At 43.2% G+C, this 15,956-nt stretch overlaps 1 protein-coding gene across 5 annotated transcripts in view; it reads left to right on the top strand.

The window, feature by feature from the left end:
* Nucleotides 1-15,956, top strand: part of INVS (inversin) — a 219,896-nt gene that overhangs the window by 124,313 nt on the left and 79,627 nt on the right. For all 5 annotated transcript variants that reach the window (XM_050938135.1, XM_050938137.1, XM_050938136.1 and 2 more), the window contains one exon: nucleotides 14,093-14,264. In XM_050938135.1, coding sequence (XP_050794092.1) covers nucleotides 14,093-14,264 — 172 coding nt within the window. The remainder of the gene's footprint in view (nucleotides 1-14,092; nucleotides 14,265-15,956) is intronic.

Genomic DNA, 15,956 nt, shown 5'->3' on the forward strand with positions numbered 1-15,956 from the left:
TGAAGTCTCTCATCACCACCAAATCTTGGGCTTTGGATGATTTTGTTAGTTGTTTAAAAAAAGCCTCATCCGCCTCTTCCACCTGGTTAGGTGGCCTGTAGTAGACTCCTAGCACGACATCACCTGTGTTTTTTACCCCTTTTATCCTAACCCAGAGACTCTCAACACTTCCGTCTCCTATGTCCATCTCCACCTCAGTCCAAGTGTGTACATTTTTAATATATAAGGCAACACCTCCTCCCTTTTTCACCTGTCTATCCTTCCTGAGCAAACTATACCCATCCACACCAACATTCCAATCATGTGTATTATCCCACCAAGTTTCAGTAATGCCAACAATGTCATAGTTGTATTTATTTATTAGCGCTTCCAGTTCTTCCTGCTTATTACCCATACTTCTTGCATTTGTATATAGGCATCTAAGATACTGGTTTGATCTTGCCTCTCAGTTTTGCCCTGACCGTCCTTTCTCTCTGCCATTATAGCCCACGCTCCCTCTTGTTTCCGACGCATCTCCCAGGTCTTCATGTGCCCCACTTACCTGTGGGCTTTGCTCACCTGTCCCCGTCAAAGTTTAAAGCCCTCCTCACTAGGTTAGCCAGTCTGTGTGCAAATAGGGTCTTTCCCCTCCTCAAAAGGTGAACGCCATCTCTGCCTAGCAGTCCTTCCTCGAATAGCATCCCGTGGTTGAGGAAGCCAAAGCCCTCCTTGTGACACCATCTTCGCAGCCAGGCATTCACCTCCATGATGCATCTGTCTCTGCCCGGGCCCCCACCTTTGACAGGAAGAATCGAAGAGAATACCACCTGCGCTCCAAACTCCTTCACCCGTACTCCCAGAGCCCTATAGTCACTCTTGATTCGCTCAGCGTCACACCTCGCAGTATCATTTGTGCCCACATGGATGAGTAGCATGGGATAGTAGTCAGAAGGCTGGATAATCCTCGACAATGCCTCTGTAACATTTCGGATACGGGCCCCCGGCAGGCAGCATACCTCCCGAGATGAAATGTCAGGGCGACAGATGGGCGCCTCTGTCCCCCTCAGCAGACAGTCTCTGACCACCACTATCCTACGTTTCCTATTTTCAGTGGTGGCAACAGACCTCCCAGCCTTAGGGGTACGAGGCTTCTCCTCCTTTTCTGTAGGGGGTGATTCCTTCTCTCCTGTATCAAGAAGAGCATAACTGTTACCTATTACCACGGCGGGAGGGTTCGCAGCATCTTTATTAATGGTCTGGATGATGAGATAGATTTCACCCTCAGCAAGTTCGCGGATGACACTAAGATGGGGGGAGAGGTAGATATGCTGGAGGGTAGGGTAGGGTCCAGAGTGACCTAGACAAATTGGAGGAATGGACCAAAAGAAATCTGATGAGATTCAACAAGGACAAGTGCAGACTCCTGCACTTAGGACAGAAGAATCCCATGCACTGCTACAGGCTGGGGACTGACTGGCTAAGCAGCAGTTTTGCAGAAAAGAAACTGGGGATTACAATAGATGAGAAGCTGGATATGAGTCAACAGTGTGCCCACGTTGCCAGAAAAGCTAACAGCATATTGGGCTGTATTAGCAGAAATTAGTAGAAGTGATTATTCCCCTCTGTTCGGCAGTGGTGAGGCCACATCTGGAGTACTGCATCCAGTTTTGGGCCCCCCATACAGAAAGGAGATGGATAAATTGGAGAGAGTCAAATGGAGGGCAATGCAAATGATCAGGGTGCTGGGGCACTTGACTTACGAGGAGAGGCTGAGGGAACTTGGATTGTTTAGTCTGCAGAAGAGAATAGTGAGGGGGGATTTGATAGTAGCCTTCAACTGCCTGAAGAGAGGTTCCAAGGAGGATGGAGCTCGGCTGTTCTCAGTGGTGGCGGATGACAGAACAAGGAGCAGTGGTCTCAAGTTGCAGTGTGGGAGGTCTAGGCTGGATATTAGGAAACACTATTTCACTAGGAGGGTGGTGAAGCACTGGAATGGGTTACCCAAGGAGGTGGTGGAATCTCCATCCTTAGAGGTTTTTAAGGCCTGGCTTGACAGAGCTCTGGCTGGAATGATTTAGTTGGTGTTGGTCCTGCTTTGAGCAGGGGGTTGGACTAGATGACCTCCTGAGGTCTCTTTCAACTCTAATCTTCTATGATTCTATGAAATAGGATAGCCCTGAGAACAGATTTCTAATGATTTGTAGAGTAATCTGTATGTAGAGGTGTTCATAAGTTTTATTCAGTTTTCCTGTATTGTGTGCCATATAGATGATGGATTTCAAAATGTTAATATTAAAAAACTTTTTCAAACATGAATAGAATAGTCTATGTCATAGCATCCTGGTAACTGCATGTAATAATAAAGAACAATAGAGAACAGAATGGCATATCCATTATCTGATGTTTCATAATACATTTCTTTCTGAACCTCTGGCCACATGTTTAAACCAATTGCTCACAAACTGTGCATAGTGGGATCATGTATATGTGCACATGCACTTGTGTAGCTGGTGGCCTTTAATACTGTAGTTTTGGCTTTAAGAAACTGATTAATTTCTTAATATCTCCCATTATAAATGTAGCATTTGTCCCATGAAACATAGCTAAAGAATAGTCTAGTCCTCTGCTACTGCATAGCTCCATAGTCCAATATGGAGCATCTCCATGTTAACACCATATCCTAGAAGGTGCAAACATGGAAAATCAATGGGCTAACTTCTGCAGTTTCAAGTCATAAGAGTCAGTTTCTCTGGCATTTTTACTGTCATCATTCAGCAGGGTATTTTATTCTCTTTTATATAGAAATCAGTAAACATATTACAGCTAAGTACAAAACATATCAACTTAAAGGTCAGAGAGGCAAAAAATAAAAAATACCAAAGGTCCCTCTCATTGGTGATGAAGTATAAAGTGTTTTTATTTTAGCCTCATCATCTGAGCACAGCTCTGTGGAACTTACACATTTTTCCAGAATTTTTTCTGTTGACTTGTATCATCAATAAAAGGTATATCTTCCATTACAGTGTGCACAGTTTGGCTGGGTACAGGACTCCATCCTCACTTGCTTGAAGAATTTCCTGCTTTCTAGTTTGGTCAGATGCATTTAAGGAGACAGTAGAATATTTCTCTTTTTATGTGAGTTGTAATGATGATCTTGATGCTTTATTTATCCTTTCCCTGTTCCTATTAATAAATGCTTGCAAATTGATTGTTCATTTTAATTCTCTTCCTTACTGCTGGCTTATCTCAGGAATATTAAAAAGCCTTCATTACATATAATTTTTGTCTTCTGCATTTAGCTGGAAGATTTTTTGCCATTTTCCAATTCATCTATATTTGTATCCTGACTCTTTATCCTGTTCTTTCCCCTCTTACCCATCCTCCTTGCAATTAATTGGCCAGTCCTTTAAGAGCTCTGCACATGAAGAAGAATATGGAATGGACTGAGATTCCCCCCCATTGTCTGCAGCACAGAAATTTTTTCAGGAACTTGCTCATATGTAATATGTCTGCTTGATCCAAACAAATAACCTCCCCTTTCCAGACTAAGGCAGGAGAGAGATTATGTTCCTTTCCAATAAGCCAGTGAGAAAAGTTCCTTCCTGGCCACAGTCTTTTATCTCATGTTAGTTACCATATTTTGGCTAACATAAGGTGTATATAAACACTCCTTTTTTTCCTAGTGAAAACAGACCCACTAAGAAGATTCCTCCTTTCACATAGCCTCCTGCAATTCTATAACACTTCGCCATATCTGGATTGGTTTTATTATTAAGATAATGCTAGGCAATATGGAAAAGGAAAAAATCAGGTCTCATGTAAAGTCCATTTTTGACTCTATTGAAATTCTCCCTTTGGGTGGAGGTATTATTTAATATTCTCTCGGGCTTTTTGACAGTGCAGCGCCTAGAAAGAAGAGGGTTAGTTCTTTTTCCTTTCCTTAATGAGCTTTATGGGTTTGTGGTTTTGTATTTGTTTTCTCTACTTATAATACAAATTAAAAATATAAAGTCAGGTAAAGTGCATGTTCCTTTTCTCCTTTAGTCTGCTAAACTAGCAAATTCTAATTCATTCTGTTTGTCTTCAAGTTATGGTGTTGTCTTTGTCTTGGGAAAAGGAGCTATTTTAGCAGCCTTTTCAAATCTTTGAGACTGTTCTGTTGTTGTGGGGGGGTTTTCTCCTATAAAAGGAACTGAGAAAAGCTTGGTTAAAAGAAAGATTGAAATGTTTAACCATAATGGAAAAAAATAAAATAATGTATTTGGGAAAGAATGCTTCATGGTATAGAGGCCCAGCCTTCTTACTACTCTCCATTTTGCAGAATTTCAAGCAGTGTAGCGTTTAGGCAAGGCATTGAGTTCTTGGTCTAATGAGTACCTGAGGTAGTGAGGGTCAATGAAAGCACAGAGAGCAGTAAAGTGTGTGTGTGTGTGTGGTTCCAGTTCCTCATTCTTTCTGCATAGATCTTATAGAATAAACTCATAGTACTTTAAGCACTGTGCTTCTGCACTGGGGCTTTAACAGGTCCAGGCAGGAGAATAGACAGACTTCTGGAGAGTGATCACAGGGCAAGGAATCCTCCTCCTCCCCTGGGGTGAGCTGGTGAGACTGAACCAGGGGTCAAATTAGAGAAGAGGGAGTGGTGGTTAGGGAACAGTAGATTTTCTGACAAAACTGTTTTTCAATGGAAAACAACTTTTTCATGAAAAGTATCTGCTTTCTGTGGTAACTTTCTATATCCATCAAAATACTTAGGCAGAAATCTTTCAGTTTTCGAGTTTTCAATGAAAACTTGAAAGTTTTCATCAGAAAACATTTTTGTTTTCATTTCTGCAAGGGAAAAAAATTAAAATCAGCTCTAGTGGTGGTACCCTTCCAAGCTCCACCCATGTGAGCCAACAAAATGAGGTGCTCCTCACAGTAGGTTGTGCAGATACTCCAAATATGATTGTATGTGCTGCTTGCTTCCACTGGTCTCTCTGAATTTGGCTCCCCCTAATTGAGTCTTGAATATGCCATGGGCTCTGCTAGGTTCTTCCAGGGTTGACTGGTTTTTGAATAAGTGTTGGCATCTCCCAAACACCACCCACTTGCGGCACCAAAATGATACCTCACCTATTTTGGTTAATCTTCTATCACTGAACATCATTCCAGATGCTTTTGAACAACCACCACAAAACCTAATGTATAATATATTTTAAATCCAAAGAGGAAATAGCAAGGACTGCTCTTTGAGATACTAGGGACTAGAGTCTGACATTAGGAACAACCCTAATTAAGCAGAGTAACCCTGGGAAGCATAGTGATTCAGAGATAAACCTCTGAATCACAATTCCTCCCCTTATTCCTCCTGCTCCTTTGTGGTAATAATTTACTAATCACCTATACTATTAGTTAATTACTTACTTCCCTGCCAAACCCTTGCTCTGGCTTAGCTACTCTGGAAAGCAAATAGGGTGGTGGTTAGAACCCATGCCCAATCTGCTCTGGAGATGGAATAAGTGAATGAGTAACCCCACTTACTCTGTTATGTACCTAAACCCAAAATGTGGGTCATCCATGCAGGAGTGTAAGGAGGTTCCTAGTTGCCCTTTGTTCCCTTGTGTGGGCATATAGTCCAAGTTAGAATCTAGCCCAAAACGATCAGTGACTTCTCACCTGGTAATTGTTTCCCCCCCTCTGTATATTAAACCATTCTGAGTATGGTCTGTATCACTTCAGGTATCATCAATAGGCTTGATATTGCACCACTGAAGTCTACAGGAATTTATTCGTTTAAATAGAAGCTGAGTCAAGCCATTTTTTTCCAAGTATCATATAATGTCAATAGCAAATTTTCCTAATCTGACACTCACTTCTCTAGCTCTGGGGATTTGTATGTGCTTCTGATTATCATACTATCCTTTTCACCATAGTTTCAACAGATTTAATTCGATTTGTGCATCATCCTCTAATATAAATGTCTTTAAAAGAATCTGATTTAGCTCCTTCATCGTTCCTCATGTCTTGTGTTAAATGTCTCCTGTGATTCACTTTCTTTTTTATCCTTTCCTCTTGCTTCCTTTCAATGTGTTTCAGGTATGATGGCCTTCCTAAGTTTCTATGCTCCTCTCTCACATTTTTGCCTCAGTGGTCAGTCTCTTATATGGCCTACGTCGGGCCTGCACAACGTGCGGCCCGTGGAGGCTCACTGTGTGGCCCGCGGCAGGGATTCAAAAGGCTCTGAGCTGCCCGCAGCCGCGGGGAGCCCAGAGCTCTTTAAATCCCAGCCGCAGCCGGGATTCAAAAGGCTCTGGGCTGCCCGCAGCCGCGGGGAGCCCAGAGCTCTTTAAATCCCAGCGACGGCCAGGATTCATAGGGCTCTGGGCTGCTAGGCTGCTGGCAGCTGCGGAGAGCCCAGAGCCCTTTAAATCTCAGCCGCCAGGGCCGGCTTTAGGCCAATTCAACCAATTCCCCTGAATCAGCCTGCCCCTAAGAGGGCCCCACGCCCAACCCCAGTACAGTGTACCGGCAAAAGCCAGTATGCTGTACTGGGGTGGCCCAGCTTCCCCAGGGGGCAATTTAAAAGGCCTGGGGCTCCCAGCAGGGGCTGGAGCCCTAGGCCCTTTAAATTGCCACCAGAGCACCACTGCTGGAGCCCTGGGGTAGGGCTGTGGGGCTCTGGGGGCTATTTAAAATGTCCGGGGTTCCCATCGCTTCTACCGCCCCGGCCCTTTAAATAGCCACCGGAGCCTCACTACTTCCCCAGAGTTCCCATGGCTATTTAAAGAGCTGGGGCAGTAGAAGAAGGGGAACCTCGGGCCCTTTAAATACCCCCAGAGCCCTGGGGTAGTGGGGGGCTCCGGGGATATTTAAAGGGCTGGGGCTCCAGCTGCCTCTGCCGCCCCAGTCCTTTAAATAGCTGCTGAAGCCACACCGCTTCCCCAGGGCTCCGTCGGCTATTTACAGGGCTGGGGCAATAGAAGCAGGGGAGCCCCGGGCTCTTTAAATAGCTCCCAGAGCCCTGGGGTAGTGGGGGGGGTCTCCAGCTGCCTCTGCTGCCCTGGTCATTTAAATAGCCCCCGGAGCCCCACCATTTCCCCAGGATTCCCGCAGCTATTTACAGGGCTGGGGCAGTGGAAGCAGGGGAGCCCCAGGCCCTTTAAATAGCCCCTGAGCCCCGGGCTGCTACTGCTGCTACCCTGATGGGGGAGGAAGGAGGAGGGGGCACTCACCATACAGGATGGGCTGTACCCTCTGTACCTGCACCAGCTTCCCGTAGCCAACCCCTGCTGCACCCCCGGCCTGCACCAGTTCCACACTTCCTGCCCTGCCTGCACCAGTTCCTGGCTGCAGCCAGCCCATCTCCAGCCAGCCCTGCACCCCCTTCCCTGTCTCCAGCCAACCCTTGCCGCACACCCCTGCCTGAAGCCAGCCAGTCCCGCACTCCTTTGTCTCCAGCTCTGCCAACCCATGCCGCACCCCTCCTGTGGCCCTGCCTGAGGCCAGCCAGCCCACCCACACCCCGTCTCCAGCCTGCCCCACACCCCTTGCCCAGCCTGCAGCCAGCCCCTACCTGCAGTCAGCCCCATGTCCACTGGTGTCCTGCCGTTCCCAGGGAAGTAACCCTGCACACCTGCTTCAATGAGGTGGGCAGGGAGCAGCTGGGACCCACACATGTGCACCCTAACACACCCTCAGGGAGTGGCGGAGCTCATTTCTAGTTCAGACCCATCTTTTTAAAACAGAACTTTAGGTAGGGTTAACATACATCTGTATTTTCCCAGACATGTCAGGCTTTTTGGTTCTTAAATCGCCATCCGGGAGGAAAATACGGACGTATGGTAACCCTATTGGTACAAAAAATACGTACTGTGGCAGAACTTTTTATAGGGAACCGGTTGCTAAGAAATGAGAGGCTTTTTTTTTACATGTTTTTTTTTTCAGTCATCCATGCCGGGGCCCCACTGAAAATGTTCGAATTGGGCCCCACACTTCCTAAAGCCGGCCCTGCCAGCTGCGGACGGGATTCAAAGGCTCTGAGCTGCCCACAGCCGTGGGGAGCCCAGAGCCCTTTAAATCTCAGCTGTGGCCGGGAATCAAAGGGCTCTGGGCTGCCCGCAGCGGCAGGGAGCCCAGAGCCCTTTCAATTCCAGCCGCGGACGGGATTCAAAGGGCTCTGGGCTGCCCGCAGAGATTTCCGGCCGCGGCTGAGATTTAAAGGGCTCAGGGCACCCTGCCGCCACGGGCAGCCCAGAGCCCTTTGAATCCTGGCGGCAGCTCCAGCGGATGGGCTGGGGCTGGGATTTAAAGGGCTCGGGCTCCCCTCAGCAGCATTAGCTCTGGGCCCTTTAAATCCCTGCCCCAGGCCTGCAAAGCTCAGGGTTCCCCAAGCTGCCAGAGCCCCAGGCCCTTTAATTTGACCCTGAGGGCTCCCAGCCACCTCTTCAGCTGGGAGCCCCTGGTTGATTTAAAATCAAGTATCACCTCCCCACCCCCAACCTTCCTTTTTGGCCCACAGCTGTTTTGGTGGGGCGGCGCTGGGGAAGGAGGGTTTGTTTCTGCAGGGCTGGGCGCTGCTGGGGCGGGGTGTTTCCGCTGAGCCGGGAGTTCCTGGGGGGGGGGGAGGTGTTTCCGCGGGGCCGGGGGATTTTGGCCCTCAGCTGTTTTCTTTGAAGTAATGTGGCCCTCGCCACTTTACGAGTTGTGCAGGCCTGGCCTACATTGTACATTGTTTGAACCTAGTCTTCACTTCTGCATCTTCCCTACTCTTTCAATTTTAATTATGACTTTTCTGTTTATGTACTTATAATCTCTTTGTTAAACCACGCAAATGAGTTCTTGCCTTTACATGCTTACTTAAAAAATGAGATAGGTCTAAGCTGCATTCTAAATAGAGCCTACTTGTATATGCTACAGCTGCCTCTCCTCCCTTACTTTTAAAATTGTTGCTCTAGTTTATCCTCTCAAAAATGTATCCCTGATGCAGCATAATATACTGAGTTGGCCTTTCAGGGTCACAAGTCTGATTTCTAATTTGCTCATGCTAAAGGTAACCTGAGGCAGAGGAAAAGAGAAAGGAGCATAAACGCTGTCAAGTCAAGTGTAAAAGTATAATTAGGCAGTCAAAAAATAATTTGATGAAAAATTAGCACACGACACAAAAACTAACAGCAAAAAAAAAATTAAATACATCAGAAGCAGGAAGCCTGACAGTCAGTGGGGGCCAGTGGATGATCATGGTACTAAAGGAGTGCTCAAGAAAGATAAGACCATTGCGGAGAAGCTAAATCAATTCTTTGCATTGGTCTTCACTGCAGAGGATGTGAGGGAGATTTCCACTCTTTTTAGGTGATAAATCTGAGGAACTGTCCCAGATTGAGGTGTCATTAGAGGAGGTTTTGGAACAAATTGAAAAATTAAACAGCAATAAGTTGAAATTTCAGAACTACTAACTGTGATACGTAACCTATCACATAAATCAGCTTCTGTACCAGATGACTCGAGGACAGCTAATGTAACACCAATTTTAAAAAAAGCAACTCTGTCAGTTACAGGCCAGTAAGCCTAACTTCAGTACCAGACAGATTGGTTGAAACTGTAGTAAAGAACAAAAATATTAAACATGTAAATTGACACAGTTTTTTGGGGAAGAGTCAACATGGCTTTTGTAACGGGAAATCATGCCTCACCCATCTTTTAGAATTTTTTAGTGAGTGTCAACAAACATATGGAGAAGGGTGATCAAGTGAATGAAAAAAGTAAGCTGTCATGGCATAAGAGAGAAGATCGTTTTGTACATCAGTAGCTGGTTAAAAGACCAGAAAGAAAGGGTAGAATAAACAGTCAGTTTTCAGAATACAAAGCGGTAAATACTCATTGATGTGTGCTTGGATCAGTACCATTCATATTCATACAAGATCTGGAAAAAGAGGTAAACCATGAGGTGGCAGAAGTTGCAGCTGATACAAAATTACTCAAGATAGTTAAATCCAGAGTAGACGTGCAAAGTTACAAAGGGTCTCTCAAAACTGGGTAACTGGGCAACAAAATGGCAGATGAAATTCAGTGTTGATAAATGAAACATAATGCACAGTGGGAAAACAGAATCCCAATTATACATACAAGATGATGGGTCTAAATTAGCTGTTACCACTCAAGAAAGAGATCTTGGAGTCTTTGTGAATAGTTCTTTGAAAACATCCACACAATATGTAGCTACAGTCAAAAAAGTGAACAGGATGTTAGAAACCATTAGGAAAGGTATGATAGTGTATAATTAATGTGATAGAAAATATCATAATGCCACTATTTAAATCCATGGTATGCCCACACCTTGCATACTTGAGTTCTGGTTGCCTCATCTCAAAAAAGATATATTAGAATTGGGAAAGGTACAAAGAAAGGCAACAAAAATGATTAGGGTATGGAGAGATTGGAGAGACTGGGACTTTTCAACTTGGAAAAGAAACAACTAAGGGAGGTTATGATAGAGGTCTACAAAATCATGAATGGTATGGAGAAAGTAAATAAGGAAGTGTTATTTACTCCTTCTTGTAACGCAAGAACCAAGGATCACCCAATGAAATTAATAGGCAGCAGGTTTAAAACAATCAAAAGGAAGTACTACTTCACACAACCCGTAGTCAACTTGTGGAACTCATTGCCAGAGGATGTTGTGAAGTCCAAAATTATAAGTGGGTTCAAAAAAGAACTAGACATTAGCCGAGATGATCAGGGATGCAACCCCTTGCTCTGGGTGTACTAAGCCTCTAAGTGCTGGAAGTGGAGAACAAGGGATCAACCACTTGATAACTACCCTATTCTGTTCATTCCCTGTGAAGCCTCTGGCATTGGGCGCTGTCAGAGACAGGATACTGGGCTACACGGACCATTGGTCTGACCCAGTATGGCCATTCTTATGTTGTTAGAATAATGACTCTCGAGCCTCATTCAGGGATGCATGCATTCAACATCCTGTTCATTACCAACTTGCCCCTGCTCTGTGATGGCACTAAGATGATTTACCCTTAGTGAGCACAGTTCTCTTTCAGAAATGAGGCTCTGTTGCTATTGGTGTTATCTGTACAGAGGACCAGGTTCAAGTGGCCCATCTCATCTTCTACCAAGCTACAAACCCTCTGTCATGGTATAATTCCCCACTCTGAACCTTAGCGTCCAAAAGATGGGGTACCAGCATGAATTCCTCTAAGCTCAATTACCAGCTTAGTACTTGTAGTGCTGCTGCCAACGAGGAATTCCAGTGCCTGGTACACTCTGGTCCCCCCAAAACCTTGCCCGGGGACCCCCAAGACCCAGTCCCTCTGGATCTTAACACAAGGAAAGTAAACCCTTTCCTTCACCGTTGCCTCTCCCAGGCTTCCCCTCCATGGGTTACCCTGGAAGATTACTGTGATTCAGACTCCTTGAATCTTAAAACAGAAAGGAAAATTCACCTTCCCCCCTCCTTCTCTCTCCCCCTCCCAGACTCTCCCTGAGAGAGAAAGTAATCCTAACACAGAGAGAAAATTAACCTTTCTCTCCTCCTTCCCTCCTTTCTCCCCACCAATTCCCTGGTGGATCCAGACCCCATCCCCTGGGGTCTCACACCAGAATAAAAAACAATCAGGTTCTCAAACAAGAAAAGCTTTTAATTAAAGAAAGAAAAATTATCTTTGTATTTAAGATGGAATATGTTACAGGGTCTTTCAGCTATAGACACTGGGAATACCCTCCCAGCCTAAGTATACAAGTACAAATTAAAATCCTTTCAGCAAAGTACAAATTTGAACTCCTTCCAGCCAAATACACATTTGCAAATAAAGAAAACAAACATAAGCCTAACTCACCTTATCTACCTGGTACTTACTATTCTGGACATATAAGAGACTGTATCAGAGAGATTGGAGAGAAACCTGGTTGCACGTCTGGTCCCTCTGAGCCCCCAGAGTGAACAAGAACCAAACACTAACAGCACACACAAAAACTTCCCTCCCTCAAGATTTGAAAGTATCCTGTCCCCTGACTTGTCCTCTGGTCAGGTGACAGCCAGGCTCACTGATCTTGTTAACCCTTTACAGGCAAAAGAGACATGAAGTACTTCTGTTCTATTAACTCTTAACTATCCGTTTATGACACCCTCCTTTCAGAATACAGCTCCATCAGCCCCTTCCCAGTTTCAGGAGCTACTGGAATACATTAGGTTGAACTCAAAAGGTAGCTTACTCACTGTGCAGAGAGCTCAGGAATCAAGATGAATTCACTGGTATAGACGCATTCTTGACTGTCCTGAGTGCAAACTTTTTTGAATTATTTCCACAGAGGTACCTTTTAACATTTATTTTTTTTCCTTACGTCTTCACCTGGTAATTCATTTAGCATAGACAAACTGATCAAAAATAAAAATGTAAGTATTTTACACTTTGCCACTGGTAATATATCTACCTATTGAGAGGTATTTACATACTATCAAATACCCAACATTTGTACTGGCCCTCCAAAGGTTCCGGGACAGAACCCTTCTGGGTCCATAGTTCCCTCTCCCAAACTGATCTTTTGAAAGAAACCTTACTACCCCTTCCTTTACTACAGGCATTAACTACAGAACCAGCATCAGGTTAAATGAGTGGGTTTATTTGGAAAGTAGACCTTGTTGTTCTGCAAGTTAGAATCATAAATTCATAGAGTTTAAGATCAGAAGGGACCATTCTGGATGGATGATTTAGTTGGGGATTGGTCCTGCTTTGAGCAGGGGGTTGGACTAGACACTAGATGACCACCTGAGGTCCCTTCCAACCCCGATATTCTATGATTCATTCAACCATGTAGTCTGACCGTCAGTCCCTTAAATTTCACCCAGTTACTCGAGTATTGAGCCAAACAAGTTGTGTTTGACATAGGGCTAGGCTACACTAAAGCTGCTATAGCGCATATGGTGAGGACTCTCTATGCCAACAGGGGAAAGCTCTCCTGTGAGTATAATAAATCCACCTCTGCCAGAGGTGGTAGCTACATCGGCTGGAGAAGGTCTACTGATCACATAGTGCTGTCCACAGTTGGCGCTTAGGTCGGTGTAACTGGTGTTGCTAAGGTGGGTGGCTTATTTGCCCACCTGAGCAATGTAAGTTATACTGAAGTAAGTGGTACTCTAGGCCTGGCCATAGGAATAATATAATTTGCTGGTTTTCGGCTGGTGGGGTCCTGTGAGCTCAGAGCACATATACCTGACTTAGAGAGCTGCGAAGGGTGATTCTTCTGTGTTTTAGACTGTTTTGTTTCTTATAATTTGCTATTTTAGAAACTCTAGTGGAATTAGTGATGCTGGGAGGTGAATTAGAAAGGTCTTACATCACTGACAGCTTAAAACCAAAGCATCACCCGAGGAAGAGGTGCAGGAGTCTTTTCTTTGATTTAAAGAGAGAGTCTAGTGTGTTGGTTACACAATGGAAAGCCTGGCCTAAGCTATTATGACTTTTCTTATCCTTCTGATGTACTATATTTTAGTAATTTAATAATCTGATTATTTTATTTACTATTAGAAATAGTGGTTTTGTCTCTAAAGCTATTACCTCTCATACAGTGAAACTATTATAGGATCACTTAGTGGTCTTTGAAAAATTAAATTCTATTCATGTGAAGTCGTATCCAAATTTGAAAAAAGAAAAGGAATTTTTTTTTCTTGAATTGCTCTGCTGTTTGTCTACATGGTTATTTCTAGTAATGTTTTCCCATCATTTCCCTCACAGCGATTGTACATCTTGTGCATTCTAGTGATGTATGCATGATGCTTGACAGTAAAATTCAAGTCACAGAAAATTAAGTGAAATCAGAATAAGACCAGTGTATTCATAACTTGTGACATAGCCATGGGTGTTATAAACAAGAAATAGGCACAGTAACAGAATAACACAATGATCAGGATTGAGAATCCTCCAACACTATATAAGTGATGATATTACAAGCTAGAAATGTTATGAGACATATTATATATAACCTTAAAAAGGAAAAATGAAGCCTTGTTTTGCTGCTTAAGCAAAAACTGCTAATTAAAACAAAACAATAGTTTCTTCTGTCATTATAGACTCTTTTTATGTTAATTTCAATGGCATTCTTATTCAGTGAAGTTTGTCTGCAGGAAACAGTTGAAGTATTTTTGAAACATCCCTCTGTGAAAGATGACTCAGACCTTGAGGGAAGAACATCCTTTATGTGGGCAGCTGGGAAAGGCAGTGATGATGTCATCAGGACTATGCTGAATTTAAAATTGAACATTGATATCAACATGGCAGATAAATATGCTGGCACAGGTAAGGCTTGCTTTACAGTAAAGAGCTATTAGATGCTTGCATTTAGTTAAAAAAACTGCTAGAAACAATCATTAGTCATTTTATTCACTTAGGTAAAATCCTACAAACATTTATACATGGGCTTAACTTTACACATTAGCAGTCCCAGAGTATTCAATATGGGGAGAAAACAATCTTTTTTTGTGCAGATTAGAGCAGTTCTTCTGTTTGAGAACCAATTGAGAAAAAGGAGATATTACGCTACACAAATATTTAATAAACATTAATATTAGAAGGGAGATGCTTTCTGTAGTTTTGAAGGGTAAAACAAGTAATAACTATCTAAAAACTAAAAATTAGGGCTGTCAAGCAATTAAAAAATTAATCGCCATTAATCTCACAATTAAAAAAATACATGTTAAACACTGCACCGTTAATAAAAGAATACCATTTATTTAAATAATTTTACATATTTTCTACATTTTCAAATCTATTGATTTCAGTTACAACATAGAATATAAAGTGTACACTGCTCACTTATATTTATTTTTATTACAAATATTTGCACTGTAAAAAATACAAGAAATAGTATTTTTCAATTCACCTAATCCAGGTACTGTAGAGAAATCTCTTTATCATGAAAGTTAAACTTACAAGTGTAGAATTATGTACAAAAAAAAAACTACATTCAAAAATAAAACAATGTAAAACTTTAGATCCTATAAGTCCTCTCAGTGCTACTTCTTGTTCAGCTAATTGCTCAGACAAACACGTTTGTTTATGTTTGCAAGAGATAATGCTGCCCTCTTCTTGTTTACAATATCAACTGAAAGTGAGAACAGGCATTCACATGGCACTGTTGTAACCGGCATCGCAACATATTTATGTGCTAGATGCATTAAAGATTCATATGTCCCTTGTTGCTTCAACCACTGTACCAGAGGACATGCATGCATGCTGATAACAGGTTCTGCTCAATAACCATCCAAAGCAGTACAGACTGGTGCATGTTCATTTTCATCATCTGAGTCAGATGCCACCAGCAGAAAGGTTGATTTTCTTTTTTGGTGGCTTGGGTTCTGTAGTTTCCCCATCGGAGTGTTGCTCTTTTAAGGCCCCTGAAAGCATGCTCTACATCTCGTCCCTCTCAGATTTTGGAGGGCACTTCAGATTCTAAAACCTTGGGTTGAGTGCTGTAGCTATCTTTAGAAATCTCACATTAGTACCTTCTTTGTGTTTTGTCAAATCTGCAGTGAAAGTGTTCTTAAAAAGAACAACGTGCTAGGTCATGATCCGAGACTGCTATGTCATGAAGTATATGGCAGAATGCGGGTAAAAGAGAGTAGGCGACATACAATTCTTCCGCAAGAAGTTCAGTCACAAATTTAATTAATGCATTATTTTTTTAACAAGCATCATCAGCATGGAATCATGCCCTCTGGAATGGTGGCCGAAGCATGAAGGGGCATACGAATGTTAAGCATAACTGGCATATAAATACCTTGCAATGCTGGCTACGAAAGTGCCATGCGAACATCTGTTCTCACTTTCAGGGACATTGTACATAAAAAGCGGGCAGCATTATCTCCTGTAAATGTAAACAAATTTGTCTTAGTGATTAGCTGAACAAGAAGTAGGACTGAGTGGACTTGAAGGCTTTAAAGTTTTACATTGTTTTGTTTTTTAGAGCAGTTATGTAACAAAAAAAAATCT

The sequence above is a fragment of the Gopherus flavomarginatus genome, chromosome 2 (genome assembly GCF_025201925.1).
Source record: "Gopherus flavomarginatus isolate rGopFla2 chromosome 2, rGopFla2.mat.asm, whole genome shotgun sequence".
Taxonomy (NCBI): domain Eukaryota; kingdom Metazoa; phylum Chordata; order Testudines; family Testudinidae; genus Gopherus; species Gopherus flavomarginatus.